Below are 17,855 nucleotides of genomic sequence, written 5' to 3'. Positions count from 1 at the left end.
GGGGCTGGTTGCTCTTCCGAACACTCTTGGGGTAGTTGCTCTTCCGGATGCTCTTGGGGTGATTGCTCGTCTAGAACTGAAGCTTGCTGTCGTTGTTGCAAGGTTGAAGCTTCCAAATTGACGTCTTCAGATTCATCAGATTCTGGAAGCTCGCAACAAACCTGTCGACTTGTGTTCGTGGGTACTGCTGTGGCAGTGGTCCTGGTCGCGGCCGTGGTGGAGGGGACACAAACGCAACAGGGATATTAGGCGGCTTGCTATGAATGTTGACAATAATATGCTCAATGGCCTCTTCCTTGAACAACCCTAAATCCACATCAAAGTATTCTGATAATCGTGGATTCTACAAAAAGTCAAAAAAATAGACATGTGCCGTCAAAGAATGAGGAAGGAAAGTAAGATATCATTCAAAAAAAGGAGCATGCCTACATTTTCTGTGGGTAACAAGAGAACTAAGTGTAGCAGCAACTTTGCGTTGTAGCACACCCTCCAACTGCAACTATGGCCATCCCGTTGCTCCGAGACTTTGTATCTCACAGTCCTTGTGTGTTCTAGTAGTGTGTCCTGGATTATGGCCTCGAGAGCAATTATTAGCTTTCTAACTGATCTGCACAAAACAATACTGTTGTCAATACTGAAAGTTCTCTAACTACTTCTCCTTCTCTCTCTCTCTCTCTCTCTCTCTCTCTCTCTCTCTCTCTCTCTCTCTCTCTCTCTCTCTCTCTCTCTCCAACTCGTTTACGATATATAAATACTGAATGTATGGACTTACTGTCTCACGGTGCCATGAAATTCTTCACCTGAATTGGCCAAGTAACAAGAATTGAGCTTAAGGAAAGAAGAGCTCGATACTCGAAAGGCAAAAAGAGATGAGAAATGTGAACCTATTTCAATCACATGGAAAAGAACCAGAAATGGTTATGGGAAGGAGTGAGGGAGAAATTCCAAACTTAGAGCCCATCAATGAAGAGACAAGAGCAGAGGAAGTGTTCGTAAACCAAGATGAAGGGGATAATCTACCGAGGGAAATGGGTGAAGTAGAAGACTGCCTATACACCAAGAAAGACATCGAGTAAATGATCAATCATCCCAAGTTCTTACATGACATGAAGCTCTTGATTCTACAAAGGCGTATTGAGGCTGCTAATGATGAGCCAGTTCAGAATGAAGTGGCCAGACCATCCTATAGACCAAAAATGCCTAAAAGAGCCAATGTTAGAAGAGAACGAGGTCTAGGTAGGGGGGAGTAGCTCCTCAAAGACCAAGGGCGGATCCAAATATAGATCTTAATGCGGTCACAAGGATGGATTCGTTGAATATGGTTACGAAAATAGACCAAGGAATGGTCAAGGAAGTAGGCACTGCTCTAGAATCCAAACCATCCCAAATGAAGCCACACATCATTTCAAAGCTCATACAAAAGTTATCTGGGATGGGGATCCGATCTAGTATGTAGAGATCTTTGAGTCCACATGTGAAACCTGTGGGCCAGTAAGTGATGTAACCATGATTTATGCCTCCTCATTGACCCTAGAAGGAAAAGCTCATCAATGGTTCTAAACCCTCAAGCTAGAAGATAAGATCAATTTCACGGCTCAAGAATATGTTTGTGCCAAGCTTCGCCAGAAGTGGCGACATATAGAGTTATGTGGCGTAGTTGCATAACATTAAACATAAAGAAATTGAGTCGATGCGAGACTATGTGTCCCAAGAATAAAGCACTTGAATTCAAGATGCAAACTACGGGAGAGGCTAACTGATGATCAATTATTGCCATGCTTCCGGAGAGGAGTTCGAGAGACCATAAAATGCATGATTATCTATTGTTAGCCCGAACGACTACTTTGGATGCATGTTGTAAGCTGGAAACTGAATATGAACACAATATACTGGAATTGCCATTCACATCATGAAATGGAGATTGTTCACGTCGTGAGATGTAATTGGTTCACGTCGTGAGATGCACTGAAATAGTTCATGTCGTGAACTATTTAGTGCTTCACGTCTGAAGCATTTTCTGTTAGTTCACAGATCACAATTTTGTCAGACCCGTGGTGTCATATATGTCAAGATAAGACAACCTTTTTTTAGCAAGGTAATCCTATGAATTGTGGCGATGATTTCAGGAACGTTTCATGCCGTGAGATTGCAGGAAGTAGTTCACGTTGTATCTGTTTTCTTGCAATTTCATGTGGAAAATTCCTACTCGATAGAGAGGAGTTTGTGTGCAAATTACCTATCTAGACGCTTCCAAAATGATTGTGCTAGGCATAAAGAATGTAATACGAGTTCAAAACACAACCAATAGCTCCTTATTTTTGAGATTTTTGTAGATTTTTTCAAAGAAACAAAAATAGAGTATCACCCTGCTCTTTCACGTTCACAATTTTCGTGAAATAAACATCAAAATTGAAAGGAAAAACAATGGAGCTTTCCTCTAAGGTCACTCCAATACACTCCCACACAACAAAAACAACCAATTTCTCACAAACTTTCACTTTCACTCAAACCTTATCCATTCATTCCATACACAATGCACTACAGAATGCAAAGGCAATGATGAAACTTATGTAATGGGAGGTGAAACTCAAAGAGGATGGAAGAAACAAAGGTGTTTCCCCGATAGTGGTGCCAAAAATGCTATGGGCTACCACACCTCCAAGAAGGAACTCAATGCATTCACCTTTGGAAGAAGCAATAGAGCACAACTATCGTAGGGAACTTATCAATGCTTCGTGCTTGTGTCCCTTGAGGTCTCCAAGCTCACGAGAAGCTCCAATCCTCCAAACTCCACCTCCACGCTATCACCATAGAGTCACTCACATCACCACACAAGGCAATCACTCTCTCTCACTTCTCCATACAAGCATACAAGTATAAAGAAGGCACATGTGCTAGATTAATCTCTCTCTCAAGACAAAAGCAAGAACTCTCATAGCACAAAGGGGAATTGTGTCCATTCATTATGAGAAAATGCCTTATATACAATTGGCCCTTATTCACACTTGGGTGCCCAAAACTTACTAACTAAGGCCCTTGGTGGTGGCCAATATCTCATAATGTATAACTTTTATAGTGCCTTTGCACATGACACTTATTAATGTCCTCAAATGGAGGAGCATATTTGTTAATCTAAAATGGGATTAACAATTCCACCTTCTTAGGGTCCATGCACGTTCCCTCTTTAAAAATACGATGACCCAAATATTATTATATTTACTTAGCTAAAAACGTGCATTTTCTTTCCTTCACAAATAACTTATTTTTTCTAAGAAATTTAAACACCAAGCACAAATGTTGTAAGTGTTCCTTTTTGGACTTACTATAAACTAGTATGTCATCTAGGAAAACTTTTGTAAACTTTCATAAGTATGAATGTAACACATTGTCCATCAGTATCATAAATGTTGCGACACATTTGTCAGGCCAAACAACATAACTAGGAACTAATAGTGTCCAAAATGAGTCCTAAATGTGGTCTTGGGAGTATCTTGTTCCCCTATCTTAACTTGGTGATACCCGAAGCTAAGATCAATCTTAGAAAAGTATCGCGTACCATTAAGTTGGTTAAATAACTCGTCAATGGATGGCATTGGGTATTTGTTCTTAATCGTAAATCTGATTAAGAGCATGGTAGTCTATCCACATCTACATAGATCCATCTTTCTTTTTTACCAATAGAATGGGTGATGCCCATGGTAAAGATCTTGGTCTTATAAACCCTTTCTTCATGTACTCGACTAGCTGTCGTTCCACCTCTTGTGCTTCGAAGTGGCTAATTCTATAAGCATGTTTGCTTATAGATCTCAAACTAGGGAGCACCTCAATGCTATGGCCAATGTCCCTAAATGGTGGAGCACCATCCAATAAATCATCAAGAAAAACATCCCTAAACTCTCATAATAAGAACTCAATGTAACTGCATACTTGTCAGCTTTTGATTGTCTTGGTTTTCCCCTTGGATTTTTGGTTTTGCTCACAAGATGACAAAATAGTATTTAACAAACATGGGTCTCTTCCAAGGTTGTGTAAGCTTTCATTACTTAAACCAGTTTCAACTCTATGGAAACATTAACTTTAACGCTTGCTTCATCGACGGAAACAACATTATCAACATATGTTAAAATCTCTAAACATTTTATAAGGCTTTAAAAACCCTTCGCTTTAGCCAAAGCCCATAAACTTTATAAGCTTTAATATCAAAGCTTGCACAAGATCTATGTTATTTGTAAAATCAAGGTTTTCAAAAGGGTTAAATTTTTTGACTTAAAGGCTTTTAAAACTCTCAGAAGCCTTAGCTATAAGCTAAGTTTATAAAGACCATAAAGATTTATATTCAAAGATTACAAGAGGGTCCATTTTAGGTGTAAATCTTCAAGCAAATTAAGCATCAAGGAGGATTACGAGAACAAGGGGAAATTTAAAGGATTTATCAAAGGGGTTACTTTTTGGAGATTTAATTAAGGGTTCAAGGGTAATTTGAGCATCAAGGTTCTCCACCTCTCGGGCTTCTTTAACATCTCTTTCTTAAAGCTTCCAAGACCACTTGCGAGCCTTTTTGACATTTGAAGTTGTTGATTCTTACTCCACAAAAATTGGTACAACATGCGACTTCATCAAATTCGAAGTACGACCATAAGTATTATTTCACACATTTTATTTTCTTGCTAATGAGGAACGAGGTGATCTTGGAGTGTTGAGCCTAAACTTGACATTTAACATATCATCAAAGAGACTTTTCAAGAACAAGAGAAGGATGTAAAGATGGCGTTGTCTTGGATTAGCCAACTTGATGATTATTTTTCTAGGGAAGAATTTTATGAGAAAGATAAGGTCAAATGTGCTATAAACCATTTAGTCGAGAGCGTATCATTATGGTGGAATGAAATCAAGCAAGGACAAGAAAGGCCAAATACTTGAGGAGTTCCAAAATCTCATAAAAAATAATTTCTTGCCACCTCAGTATAAAGCAAGAGCATGTTAACAATGGGACATGCTTCACCAACTTAACAAAGAGACTGTGTAAGTATACGTGGATAAGTTTTGGCAAGTTTTCATCTAACTTCAAGTCATTGAAAGAGTGAGATCGAAGGACCAAAATCATAAATTTATTGGTGGATTAAAGCCTACTCTTAGAGCAGAGATCAATATGTTTCAACCTCATTCTCTAACCACGACAATCTTTTTGGCTTACAAATATGAGTGAAAGAAATGGAGTTCCTTGGGATAACAAACTACCTCAAGATTCTCAAACTAACAAATTTAAAAATTTTGTTCCTTTTTGTAAGTTTGACAAGCATATTAATAATACCAAAGGTGTTGTTTCTAACAACAACAATAATCGTTTGGTGCTAATGACAATAACAACAACAAGGGCGATGACACAAACAAAAAGCAAGATTTTGCACCTAGAAATGTGACATGCTACAAATGTTAACAAAAAGGACATATTACACCCAATTTCCTAGAGAAGAAGAACTAACCAACTATATGAATCAATCATGTGGATGATGAATTCTCTCTCGAGTAAGAGGGTAATTTTGAACATGAGAATATTTATGATCATCCAAGTATGCCTAAACCCGTTTTAATAAAGAAAGGAGACTAAAGTCTGTAGAGATTAATCCTATGGTAAAGTTAACTCCTAGATTTTATGGACCTTTCAGGATTATTGTAAAGATAAATGACAATGCATTTAAGTTGGAGCTACCCTCCAACTGGCATATCCATAATTCTTTTCACATTAGTTTTTTGAGACCTTTTAGAGGACTTCGATCATCCTATATTAGAAGAACCACCTGAGTTGGTAGATGAAGAAGAATATCTTGTCCCTAAGTCTTGTTATTGACCATGAGACCACCACTACACACACATGAAATACTTATGTTAAGTATCTTGTGACTTTCAAGAATCATCCCATTGAATATGCTAAATGGATGCCAGGAACGTTTTTCCATTGTTACCAAAATCTCATCCATTCATACCATCCATGTAATTGAGGTCAATTGCAACCTGAGGGAATGCTAGTCATTCTAATGGCGACACCCATTATGTATGAGGATATCTTCTTTTTAGATGTGCCTTATATTTATATCCTTTTTCAAGATTAATAAGTTTAATCAATTATGTGCGCTAGTATGATATAGTTAGGATTAATGTGTTTAATCGGCTTTGTATGCTGACTAATATTATTTAAATGTAGGCAATAATTGAGTGTGGATTATTTGTTAATTATGGATGGAACATCTGTTGGACCACAATGAGATATTTAAGAAGACATCTGAACACCCATTATGGGTATTTATTTTTGCATTAATACTTTTGGAAGGAAACGGCCTCAAACTTGTGTACATACCAATTAGTATTTATACTTTTGGTAGGCCCAAGACTTGATAGCTATAGCTTGCTATATTTTTGGAAGAGCTTATATGCTCAAAAACTCAAAAATCTATTATGCTTTGTTTTTGGAGTTGTAAAAGCAAGCTTTTAGTACATATAAATATGGATGAGTGGTACGATGGGCCACACTCATCCAACCCTATCTTGTGTCGACGGTGATCTTTTTCTTATTTTCAACTTCTCTTGTTTATTTTATTTTGTTTATGTAAGGTTTTTTTTTTTGTGTTTGAGAAATTGAATTCTTCTCCAACTGTTATAAAGGTCCTGACACACGACACTCACGTCTAGTGGCTTAATGTTTTTTGTATAAAATGGGCTCATGGCTCACGCATAGTGGTTTATGCCTGGTGATTCATGCCTTTGGTGTGGCTCATGTTTGGTGGCTCATGGTGGCTAATAACTCATGCATGTGTGTGGTTCATGACTCATGCGTCTCATGCTTTTTTTGTATGAAATGGACTCGTGTTTTTGGATGAAGTGGGGCTTGGTAAGCTAGGTGGGAAATGGGACCTCGGACCTATGATAGGGTTTGTGAGTAATAATTGAAGTTAATGCTGTAATAAAATGAAATTTCCTTGGAATTTGAAGCTTGTACATATTTTAAGACACAATTTTTTTTGGGGACATGGAAGGTATGACCTTATAAGTCTTCAAGGTGGTTTTAATCGCCCAATATAGTACTACCACTCTACTCACGTCATGTCCTAGTCATCACGTCTAAATGTTCAAGTTACGTTTGGATCTGCTTACGTCACGTGTGATTTGCATATGACTGTGTGTGCTCATATCTCCAACCCGAGACCTATTTTTTTAGCTTTTTTTTTTTGGGGTTCCTTGTGGTTTCTTGAACTTGTGGTTTCTTGAACTTGATTGGGGATGTTTAATGTTCCTTATCCTAGAAAAGTGAGTTTATGCAAGTGGGCGAGTGTTCCTTGATTGTTTTTTTGTTGGTTTTATGTGCTGTAATGCTACCAATAGAAGTGCATGAATAATACAAAGAAACTAACTTCCACACCCTAATCCACACATTTTGTTATAGCTTATGTTTTTGAGGGAACGACACCCTTAATCACATTGCTAAGCAACCTCTTAGCTCAATGCCACCAAATCCTAGCCTCTTAGCTTCAATCCACACATTTTGTTATAGCTTATGTTTTTGAGGGAAGGACACCCTTAATCACATTGCTAATCAACCTCTTAGCTCAATGCCACCAAATCTTAGCCTCTTAGCTTCAATCTAATGCAACTAGCAAAAGAAATAGGGTTTCTCCTTCCAATCTTTGCAATTAGAATGTCAAAACCTACACTCAATCCTATCCATGCAAGTCACAATCAAACTAGAAAATCCAATAAAACACTAGCAAGCAAGAGAGCAGGGAAGAGGGAGAGCTCACAAGTATTGCAAGAGGGAATGAATGTGTATTACTTATCCACTATTTCTAGCCTTAAGCAAGCATATACATGAAGTTTGTGAATTTCCTATTTGGCATTAAGAATAGGGTAAGCCCACTTCATAAAGTCTAGTATCATCTTATGGGCTTCCGTATGATGGTGGCAAAGCGCCTTATGGTAGGATAGGTGGGTGCGAAACCATGTTAACTGGTGGAGTGGTTAACAATGGTTAGTTTATGAGTAGTTCCTATAGGTTATCAAGCTCCATTCCCCCAGTGATGGATGTGTATGTATCTCGTATTTGCCTTGAGATGATCTTTGATTAAGCCCTAGTTTGAGAAATACTTATTAACGTAGTATGAGCTTGAACCTTGTGAACTTAGTATGCTTTAGGTCATGTCCCTGTACATTGACCATGATTATTAAGTACGCCTCACCTGTTTGTGAACCTTGTGAATATAGCTAAAGGTGGTTTCTTCATGTAATGGGGGTTGGTGTCTTTCTATAGCTTGTGAACTCCCCCTTAGGCCGGTATAAAGTCTAGACACATTGTCTTTGATTAATGCCGGCCTATGCCTCACATCTTTATGAACCTTGTGAATATAACTAGAGGTGGACGACTCTTTTTTAGCATGACCTTGCTCCATGTAATGGGTGGTGCACTGGTGGTGTCTTTGTAGAGCTTGTGAACTCCCCCCCCCCCTTCTTAGAGTGGTATAGACTCCATAGAGATTGAAAGAAATCAAATGGAAATGTGAAAAGTAACCATGCAAAACACCACCATAAATACCTATGCTACATGCATGATGTATGTCTGTATTAATATTATTATGTTAATAAATGCTAATAATAGAAAGTTGTGAAAAGATTCTCTCTTATTTGCCAGTTGTTTTGCTTTTCTGATCTCACACAGGCCTTTTGTACTCAATAACTTGTCTTTGCCTATTTTGCAGTAAATCAAATGATATCTTCGGCATCTGACGAAGAGGAGAAGTATCGATCGATAATCTGCAGATGGGCACCTCGGATCTCGCAATTATTATCGCTTAATCCGTGTGTTAATGCCAGCCAGATCCCCTTTGGGCGATCGATACCTTACGTGTTGTGTGGATTGGAAAACTACAGCGTCCTCCGCAAACCCTAATCCGAGATCAAGCCTGCCAAAAACCTTAGTCAAGCAGAAACCCTAACTTTTGCAGAAACTCTCGTTGCAGAAGCCCACTCTCTGCAAGGACGAAACGCATCGTTCGCGCTGCAGAAACCCTAATTTCGGTCCTGCATAAACCATAGTTTCTGCACTTCTTAACCCCACATTTCTGTCCCGAAACCCTAGTTTATGAGACAATAAAGTGGGTTTCTTGTCTGTCTGAGGGCAGACTTTCCTTGTTAGCCCAATCGGACAAGGAGAAATGTCCAATCACAAGATCAAGGGAGAAGCAAACGTCCACCTACCGGCAAGAAGGGATCCTTACGAGGTCTTGAACGTGCCCCGGGATGCATCTGAACAGCAAATCAAGGCGGCTTACAGAAAATTGGCTCTCAAGTAAGCTCTCCTTTCATTGCCATTTCTGTATTGTTGAGCTTCTTGTGCTTTTTGTACACAATTAAATAAGATCAATGTGGCGCACAATTTGTACAATCTGTAAAAAATGGAGCATCTCCTGGAGGTTATAACAATAAAAAAATGAAATAGAAATGCGGGGTGAGGTGAGTTGAGCATGTGATGATGGATGGCAGACGTTGGGGATTTTCCTCCCTATGCCCATCTCTGAGAGAGAGAGAGAGAGAGAGAGAGAGAGAGAGAGAGAGAGTTATTACATTAAAATGTCTTCAAAAGACCCAATGGGTCTCTGAGACCAAAGTTTGAGTAGAGTTCCATGTGATACTGGGCCATGGAAGAAGACCAACGAAACTGAAAAAAAGTACAAAAAGATAGACTAGCTGTATGTCTATCTCATCATCATCATTGCATGTGAGTACATGTAAAAATACATGTGGAGGATACATCTCCAAGTCAGTACAAGAATTGGAGGGCTCATGTGGGAGTGATATTATCATTCTCATCCATCCTGAATATCTAGCATAGGTGAGTCTATGACTGCCGCGTGAGACTCACCAAGTCCACCCTTAGAGTGGGGGAGTATCTCTAGTGTGCTGGAGAATCTCCCCAATCTGGAGCTGTCATGTGGAGAGCTGTTGTGGACCTAGGGCCTGTGGACATCGAGTGCATTGTAGCTGGTGGGTGTGTTTCAGGGGGACTCCAGTGGACTGAGGTGGGACATGGGGGCTTTGGGGTGGATCTATATCATAGAGCTAGTGATGATTTGCTGTGAGGTGTTCCGGGGCTGGGCTTTGCTCACTCTAAAGAGTGCTGAATAAAGTCCTAGACAGGGGTGCTGAGGAAAGTCAGTGATCCCAGACAGTGGACGGAACTCCTATCGGAAGAGGCAATGGAATTTTCCCTGGATCTCATAAATACTAGGCATCTGCATTTGTAGTGCTCCTTTGTCTCGACCTCTGTGGAGCAGAGTTGATAGATCTTGTCCTCTCTGACAATGCCCTCTGCTCTAGATCTTATAAATACTAGGCATCTGCATATGTAGTGCTCCTTTGTCTCGACCTTTATGGAGCAGGATCCTGTCCCCTCTGGCAATTCCCTCTGCCGCTAGAGAGAGAGTGCTAGAGAGAGAGGAACGATTTATAGAGCATCTACTAAAGACCCAATGGGCCTATGAGACCAAAGTGATACAATAATTTCCGTGGCATTTCTCATAATGGAAGAGAACATAAAATAGAGCAAATCAAAACTCTCACTGGAGTGATACAAAAATGTCCACGGAAATCTCATCATGGAATACAAGAAACATGAAACATGAGAGGAGCATAATGAGATGTTTTCATCTCTCCTCTCTCCTGTTTCAACTAGAACCAAAAAGTAAGCTAAACTGACCTAAAAATGCCATTGTGTACCGAATTTCTCGGAATCCATGTATGTGTGCTTCATGTTGTGTAGTCCCGTACCAACAAGGTTGAGTCTTGGTTTGAATCAATGTCACTTTTCCCTTCTTGCTTAAAGCATTGGCCACTAGGTTGGCTTTTCCTGGAAGGTACTCGATCATACCACTAAATTGCTGGAAGATTTGGTTCCAGTGGTGCTGATGGTTACTCCACTGTGCACTTGGCATTGTCTGGATCCAGCATAATGTTTGATGGTCAATGTGAACCTCAAGTTTATGGCCATAAAGGAAATGCTTCCAATGTTTCAAGGCCTGAATAACTGCTAGGAGTTCCCCATTGTAGACTGAGTAATTCTTTTCTGCGGGCAGTTGTTAGGAGTCATCCCCCCCTGTCTGTACCATAGTACTCACTGAGGGCCTCTGTTGTGGGCGTGCCCACCCAAGAGTTCTCTCCATTTTTCCCCAGTTTTTCATGCTTTTTCCTTGTTTTTATGGTTGTGGGGCAGTAGTGTGCTGGTCGACTCTTACTCTTCTGGCCGACTAGTTTATGTCTTGGCCAATTGGTTTATGCAGGCCGACTTTCTATTTTTATTGTTCGTGGACATGCAGTGTGCTGTCGGCTGCCTTTAGGCTGGCTGACTAGCACTAGTGGGTGGTGTAAATACCACCCATAGTCCCCCACTCATTTTTTGTATTGGATCTTGTGTATAGAACAGAGTTTATACATAGTTCACACAACCTAACTGCAAACATAAGTTCGAAATTTTAGTGGCAAACTGAAGGACTGGTTGCACGTTTTGATGCGCTCCCCTAAACTCGTCTTCGAGTTGCTTAAGGTAATGGGGCGGTAGAAACCGTTGCTTAAGGTCGCGGACAAACTCGTCCCAAGCGTAAGCTGCCATACCTAATCTAGTGTGTGGGCATGAGCCCGTTGGGTCCACCAAGGAACGGCCTTATATTCCAAGTACCAACAAGCTAAGATCACCCTGTCAATATCATTTTTTCTAACTGCGGCAAAGTAAGCTTCAAATTGATGCAACCAGGAATAAAAGAGTTGTGGGGTCGAGTTTACCATTATACTTACTGAAATTCATTTTCTCAGGAAAATGATTTGAAGAAGCTGTTGGTGTCAGTCTTGCGTCCAAAGCCGCAAGGTATTGCTCATGTTCCACGCGTCGCATGGCTTCGTCTTCATGTTGTCGGATCTCAAGTATCGAACTCGGTTGCGGTCGTGACCCTTCGAGAGGGTCCTAGTGTAGAGGATCTGGAATTTGGGAAACGGAAGGAGAGGGAGGAGGAGACGGAAAACGCCGAGCTGGAGAACGGCTTCCAGAGCCAGTATTTGCGCCTTCTACTCTTCCAACTTGGTACTCTGGTCTACGATTGCTCGCATCATCGGTTGGAACATCTCTTTAACACTCATGCCTGATGCCTTTGCTGGGCTGCCTGGTGCACTTTGGTCCCAAGGTTCTTGGTGTCTCTCGTCGTCGAAGCTCGCCATAGCAGGAAAATGCACCTCCTTTCTGGAGTGCAATCTGACCATCCACTATGTGTGTGGGAGACTTCTGGAGGCTAAAAACCAACTGTCCTTCGAGGGACAGGATTCACTCCGAAAGGGGTGGTCCACCAGAGTTTGAAAACCAACCACACGAGCGAGAATTTTTTTTTGGTTTCTTGCTGAATCTTTACACTCAAAGTAGGCTTTGATACCACTGTAACATGCGAAAGCTTCGGGGGAGATCGGTAACTTCAATGCTCAGAAATGAGCACACTTTTTGCAATGAAAATAACGCACAAAACTGAACATAGATGTGCAGAAAATAGAGAGAGAGAGAGGGAGAATGGACATAGTATTGGGTCCCGAATACCCTCTGTAGGGCCCCCGACCACAGATGGTGTATTTTCTTTTATTAGAATGATGCAAATCTGAAAATAAAAGATTGAACTTGAACCTTCTTGGCTGACTAGAATCATCTGCCCTTGACCTTCAATCCTTCACCCTTTTGCGTTAGCTTCTCCTTGGCTGTCCTGGCCCCTTGATTGGCTTCAGCACTTTGTGAAATATGAGATAGCTAGGACTGAATTATGCTTTGGGTATTTATGTTAGAAGTCATCTCCTGTCTAGTTTTATACACCAGGGCCTTTGTTGTGGGTGTGCCCGCCCTTATGAGGTGTTTTCTCATTTTTCCCCACTCCGTATTTTTCCCTTATTTTTTCCCATTTTTCTATGGCTTGGGTGGCTTCCGTGTGTTGGCAGGAGGGCCTTTATGCTGGCCGACTGAACCTTCATGTACCCGACCACATATCTGTTCTGGCCGACTCAGTTTAGCTGGCCAACTGGAGGCTTTTGCTGGTCGTGGAGATTCAGGACCAGTCGGTTGCCTGTAGCACAGTCCGAATGGTATATGGGGCCATATAAATAGGCCCCCAGTCCCCATACCATTTTGTATCATACTCCGGGATCTTCTTGTGTATATAGAGCAGAGTTACACGCCTATATCTCTCTCTCTCTTGTGCTGTATTTTTTCTGCACTGCGTTTTGCTCTCGTGTTCCCAGATCTGGTCATCATCTCCCCTGCGTATTCTGACATGGTATCAGAGCCTAGGCTCTAGATAGTTCTTGGGATTTGTGAGAGCAAGAGGGGGGCTGCTGTGCTGCTGATTGGTGAACCGTACGGGACTGTTCGGGAAGAGGAGAAGCAAGAGGACGGCGGGCTGATTTGCTGGACAGCCACTTGCAGGTGTTAGTTCTTCTTTGTTCCCACCCAGCCACCCTTTTCAGAGTACATCCCCGCAATGGCAGATCTGTTTGAGATGGCCGAGAGGCATGTGAAGATCCCGACACTCCCCACGTTCCCGGTGGACCGTCAGTTGGACGGGAGCAACTACGGCATATGGAAGGTTATGATGGAATCTGTTTTGGAGTCTTACGACTTCGTTGATTTCGTCGTCGTTGGGGTTCCACGGCCGGAAGTAGAGGAAGGGGAGTTACCGTCGATCCGAAAGGACCAGGAGGCTCAGACACAGATGTGGGATCGTGTCAACGCCAGGGTCCGTTCGTTTATCTTTCTCAACTGCACACCGTAGGTAATCAATCATGTAAAGCATATGACGCTGGCCAGAGGTATATGGCAGCATTTGGCCTCTCTTTACAACAGGGTATCGCCCATGAAGAGGATTTCCTTGGAAGTACAGATGCGGGGTATGAGCCCTGCAAAGTCGGCGACGATGCGGGAGCATATTAACAAGCTGCAGGCTCTTCAGTAGGAAGTTCTTCAGGCTGGGAAGGAGATATCGTCAGAGGACATGGCCATAACGTTGCTGTCGCGTTTGCCCTCTCAGTACTCAGCATTTTACTCGTCTTTGATTACCAGTGGCAGGCTCAGCACCATCACGTGGGAGGAGCTTGTGCCCATGGTCTTGGACCAGGAGGAACGATTCACGAACCCTCCTCAGGGTGGAGGTTCGGAGGCCTTAAATTGCCAATGGTCGAAAGGCTGTAACACGGGCAAAGGGAAGGCTTCGATGGAGAAGTCTTCTGAGAAGAAGTCTGTTTTACTGACCGCGAGAAACTAAAGGCAGAGAGGACTTGTAATGATTGTGGCGAGAAAGGCCACTATTGGAGGCAGTGTCCCAAGCGAAAGACCGAGAAGGGTGAAGACTCCTCAGCAGCAATCATGAAGACTCCGGCTTTTGTGCACCTGGAGGTGGTGGACACCGCTGTTTCATTTTCTTCAGGCAGGGAGGAGATTGGAGGACTCTCCGCAACGGATACTCGGGAGTGGATTCTAGATAGTGGTGCTTCCAGGCACATGACTCCTTCCCGCTCCGGTTTACAGGATCTCTGCTCGACAGTCAGAGGAAACTGGATAGGTAACTTATGCTCTGATGTCTCGTAGTATTTGGGACAAAGAACCTCCTGTAGCTGAGGATGTTCTTTCCACGGGGACCTTTCGGAAAGCCAGGTAGGTGGCAGTTGATTACTTGCAGAAGGAGGTGCATACTCCAGGCTTTGTGGTTCCGGATTCAGAGGGGGTGGTTGACAGGTTTCAGAAGGCCTTGCGTGGTCTTCATCAGGTTCCAGGACTTGTTTTTGCACCGTAACAGGTGTTGATCCTTATGAGCAGTGTGATGCCTCTTTGACTCAGAAGCAGAATGGTTCATTGATCTGGTTGATGGTGGACAGGTTTCAGAAGGCCTTGCGTGGTCTTCATCAGGTTTCCAGGACTTGTTTTTGCATCGTAACAGGTGTTGATCCTTATGAGCAGTGTGATGCCTCTTTGACTCAGAAGTAGAATGGTTCATTGATCTGGTTGATGGTGGACACTAGATTGGACGGGAGCTTCCTGATGAGGCAGTTGAGCTCATGGTTGCAGATGACTCTTTGGGAGGCAGGATTGCGTTTCATGTGGTTTCTGCGCATGCGAAGGATCATGGACTCTTGTACACAGGAGGGGGATTGTTGGATGGAGTCCGACTCCACGGCAGGAGTGACTCAGTTTGGGGAGGAGATTCGGACACGAGGAGATCTACTTCAGGCCCAGGAGCAGTTTTACGGAGCAGTAAGAAGCAATCATCTTTTGCCTTATCGCTGACAGAGGCAGAGTACCGGGCTGCTTGTGATGCTGCTTGTGAGGTGGTGAGGATGCAGAGGTTGCATTGCAGGATTGGGCTTCCACTGGAGGAACCCATGGTCATCCAGAGGCACTTTGTTCGTGAACAGATCGTTGCTGATGACATCTTGCTAGAGTTCTGTTAGATGGAGGACAGTACGGTGGACCTCTTCACGAAGTCGCTATCTCAGGATTTGCTCAGGCGGCACCCTAGCTCCCTGTGGTTGGTTTCCCAGCCAGGAGCTGAGAGGGGGTGTTAGAAGTCATCTCCTGTCTAGTTTTATGCACCAGGGCCTTTGTTGTGGGTGTGCCCGCCCTTATGAGGTGTTTTCTCATTTTTCCCCACTCTCCGTATTTTTCCCATTTTTCTATGGCTTGGGTGGCTTCCGTGTGTTGGCAGGAGGGCCTTTATGCTGGCCGACTGAACCTTCATGTACCCGACCACATATCTGTTCTGGCCGACTCAGTTTAGCTGGCCGACTGGAGGCTTTTGCTGGTCGTGGAGATTCAGGACCAGTCGGCTGCCTGTAGCACAGGCCGACTGGTATATGGGGCCATATAAATAGGCCCCCAGCCCCCATACCATTTTGTATCATACTCCGGGATCTTCTTGTGTATATAGAGCAGAGTTACACGCCTATATCTCTCTCTCTCTTGTGCTGTATTTTTTCTGCACTACGTTTTGCTCTTGTGTTCCCAGATCTGGTCATCATCTCCGCTGCGTATTTTGACAATTTATACCCTTCTCTAATGCTGGTCGGCTGGTTTTACCCCAGTCGGCTGACTGAGAAAAGCCCCATGATTGGGTAAATAGCATTTAATGCTGAAAAGTCCTACGTTTCACACCAAAACTGCCTGATTAGCCTGGCCACCGCTGTGGGTTGCTGTCCAGGCCAGCGCAGGCTGCTGGGCAGCCCCTGGACACTGGCCACCTGCAGTCCTGGCTACCCCATGGGCCAGCCGACTGGCTGGGCTGGCCCAAAGGCAAGTCGGCTTTCTGGCCAAGCCCTCTTGGGCTGGCCGACAGCCTGCCCAGCCCCTCCTTGGGCTGGTGGGCAAGTCCTGGGGCCTGCTTGGCCCCCTTGGGGTGGCCCATAGCCTTCCCCGTGCCCAGGCCTGATGCATATCTACATCTACACAGCCGTCTGACATCTGGTGGTAGACCAAACATATAGAACAACTGACGTCATTCCAGAGGGAGACTCACAGCGCGGACTGGCACTGTTTCATGTGTAGGACAATGCACACCTGACCTTGGATGCATGTACAGGACAATGCACAACTGACCTCGGACGAATGGAGTGGAACCCTGGTTGACTCGTCCCGGACTGGGCTCACATGGGACCAGTTTTCCACCCCAGGTCCTGCACCTTCTTGTATAGATATGTCTACGTGGCATCCAAGTGCAGGATGCACGTGACAACTGGCCAGCGGTTGAAAAGCTGTAACAACAATAACAATAAGGGCAAAGGGAAGTCTTCATTGGAGAAGGAAGCTCGATTTAGAATGTGATAATTTGAAGGCCGAGCGGACTTGTAACAATTGTGCCGAGAAAGGCCACTATTGGCGTAAATGTCCTAAGCAGAGTATTGAGAAGAATACTGATTCTTCAGCTTCAGTTGCGAAGACTCCAGCTTTTTTGCACTTGGAGATTTTGGACACAGATGCTTCATCTTCTTCGAGCAGGGAGGCAGTTGGTTTCACCGCCAGGGATACTCGGGAGTGGATTCTCGATAGTGGTGCTTCCAGGCACATGACTCCTTCTCGATAGTTATTACAGGATCTTGAACGGCAGTTAGGTCGCATTTTCATTGGCGACAATTCCACTATACCGACTCTCAGTGAGGGAAGGATGGAGATTATTCCCGATGGCAAGGGGGGGAAGCATTCCTGTCATGCTCTTTACGTCCCAGCACTTCCACTATACCGACTCACAATGAGGGAAGGATGGAGATTATTCCCGATGGCAAGGGGGGGAAGCATTCCTGTCATGTTCTTTACGTCCCAGTACTTGGTTTTCATCTATTGTTAGTGCATGAGGTTTGCAAGACGAGCTTTCAAGTGGAGTTTGAGGAGCATTCTGTTGCTCTACGGGACAAAGAAACAGGCGAGGTTGTATGGGAAGCACAGTTGAGAATGGCATCTAGTGCAGACGTGCACCTACTTCATGCAGCCAAGGCCAACAACAGTTTGGAGGCCCGCGAGGGTAGCTTCGTTGGCAGTATGGGACGTCATGAGGTAGAGATTGGTCGGTACGTCCAACTAGTTAGCTCAGCTCGTGGCTTGGTGGGGACAACCAAGACTTGTGGGCTTGCCCACGACTGTCAAGGTTGGGAGGTGAGTCAGGCATGCACCCCCTTCACGTTTGTTTGGTTTGTTTGCAGGTTTTGAGTCTTGTACCAGAGCGTTCTACGAGGTGATCCTATGGGGATTTGACAAGGAGCCTGCTTAAGACCATACAAGGCCTTCCGTAACCTGTAAACCATCCCCTTTG

General features: G+C 43.5%; 1 protein-coding gene across 1 annotated transcript in view; it reads left to right on the top strand.

Moving 5' to 3' along the window:
• Window positions 1-8,666: 8,666 nt before the first annotated feature.
• The window catches only part of LOC147618910 (chaperone protein dnaJ 15-like), a 36,942-nt gene continuing 27,753 nt past the window's right edge, over window positions 8,667-17,855 (top strand). Inside the window, exon 1 of the mRNA XM_086774043.1 lies at window positions 8,667-9,334. Within this exon, the coding sequence (XP_086630169.1) occupies window positions 9,201-9,334 (134 nt within the window). The 5' untranslated portion in view covers window positions 8,667-9,200. The remainder of the gene's footprint in view (window positions 9,335-17,855) is intronic.

The sequence above is a fragment of the Cibotium barometz genome, chromosome 34 (genome assembly GCF_041138505.1).
Source record: "Cibotium barometz isolate CiBa-2024 chromosome 34, ASM4113850v1, whole genome shotgun sequence".
NCBI lineage: Eukaryota > Viridiplantae > Streptophyta > Polypodiopsida > Cyatheales > Cibotiaceae > Cibotium > Cibotium barometz.
The sequence above is the reverse complement of the archived record's forward strand: the minus strand, read 5'-3'. Positions and strand labels throughout refer to the sequence as shown.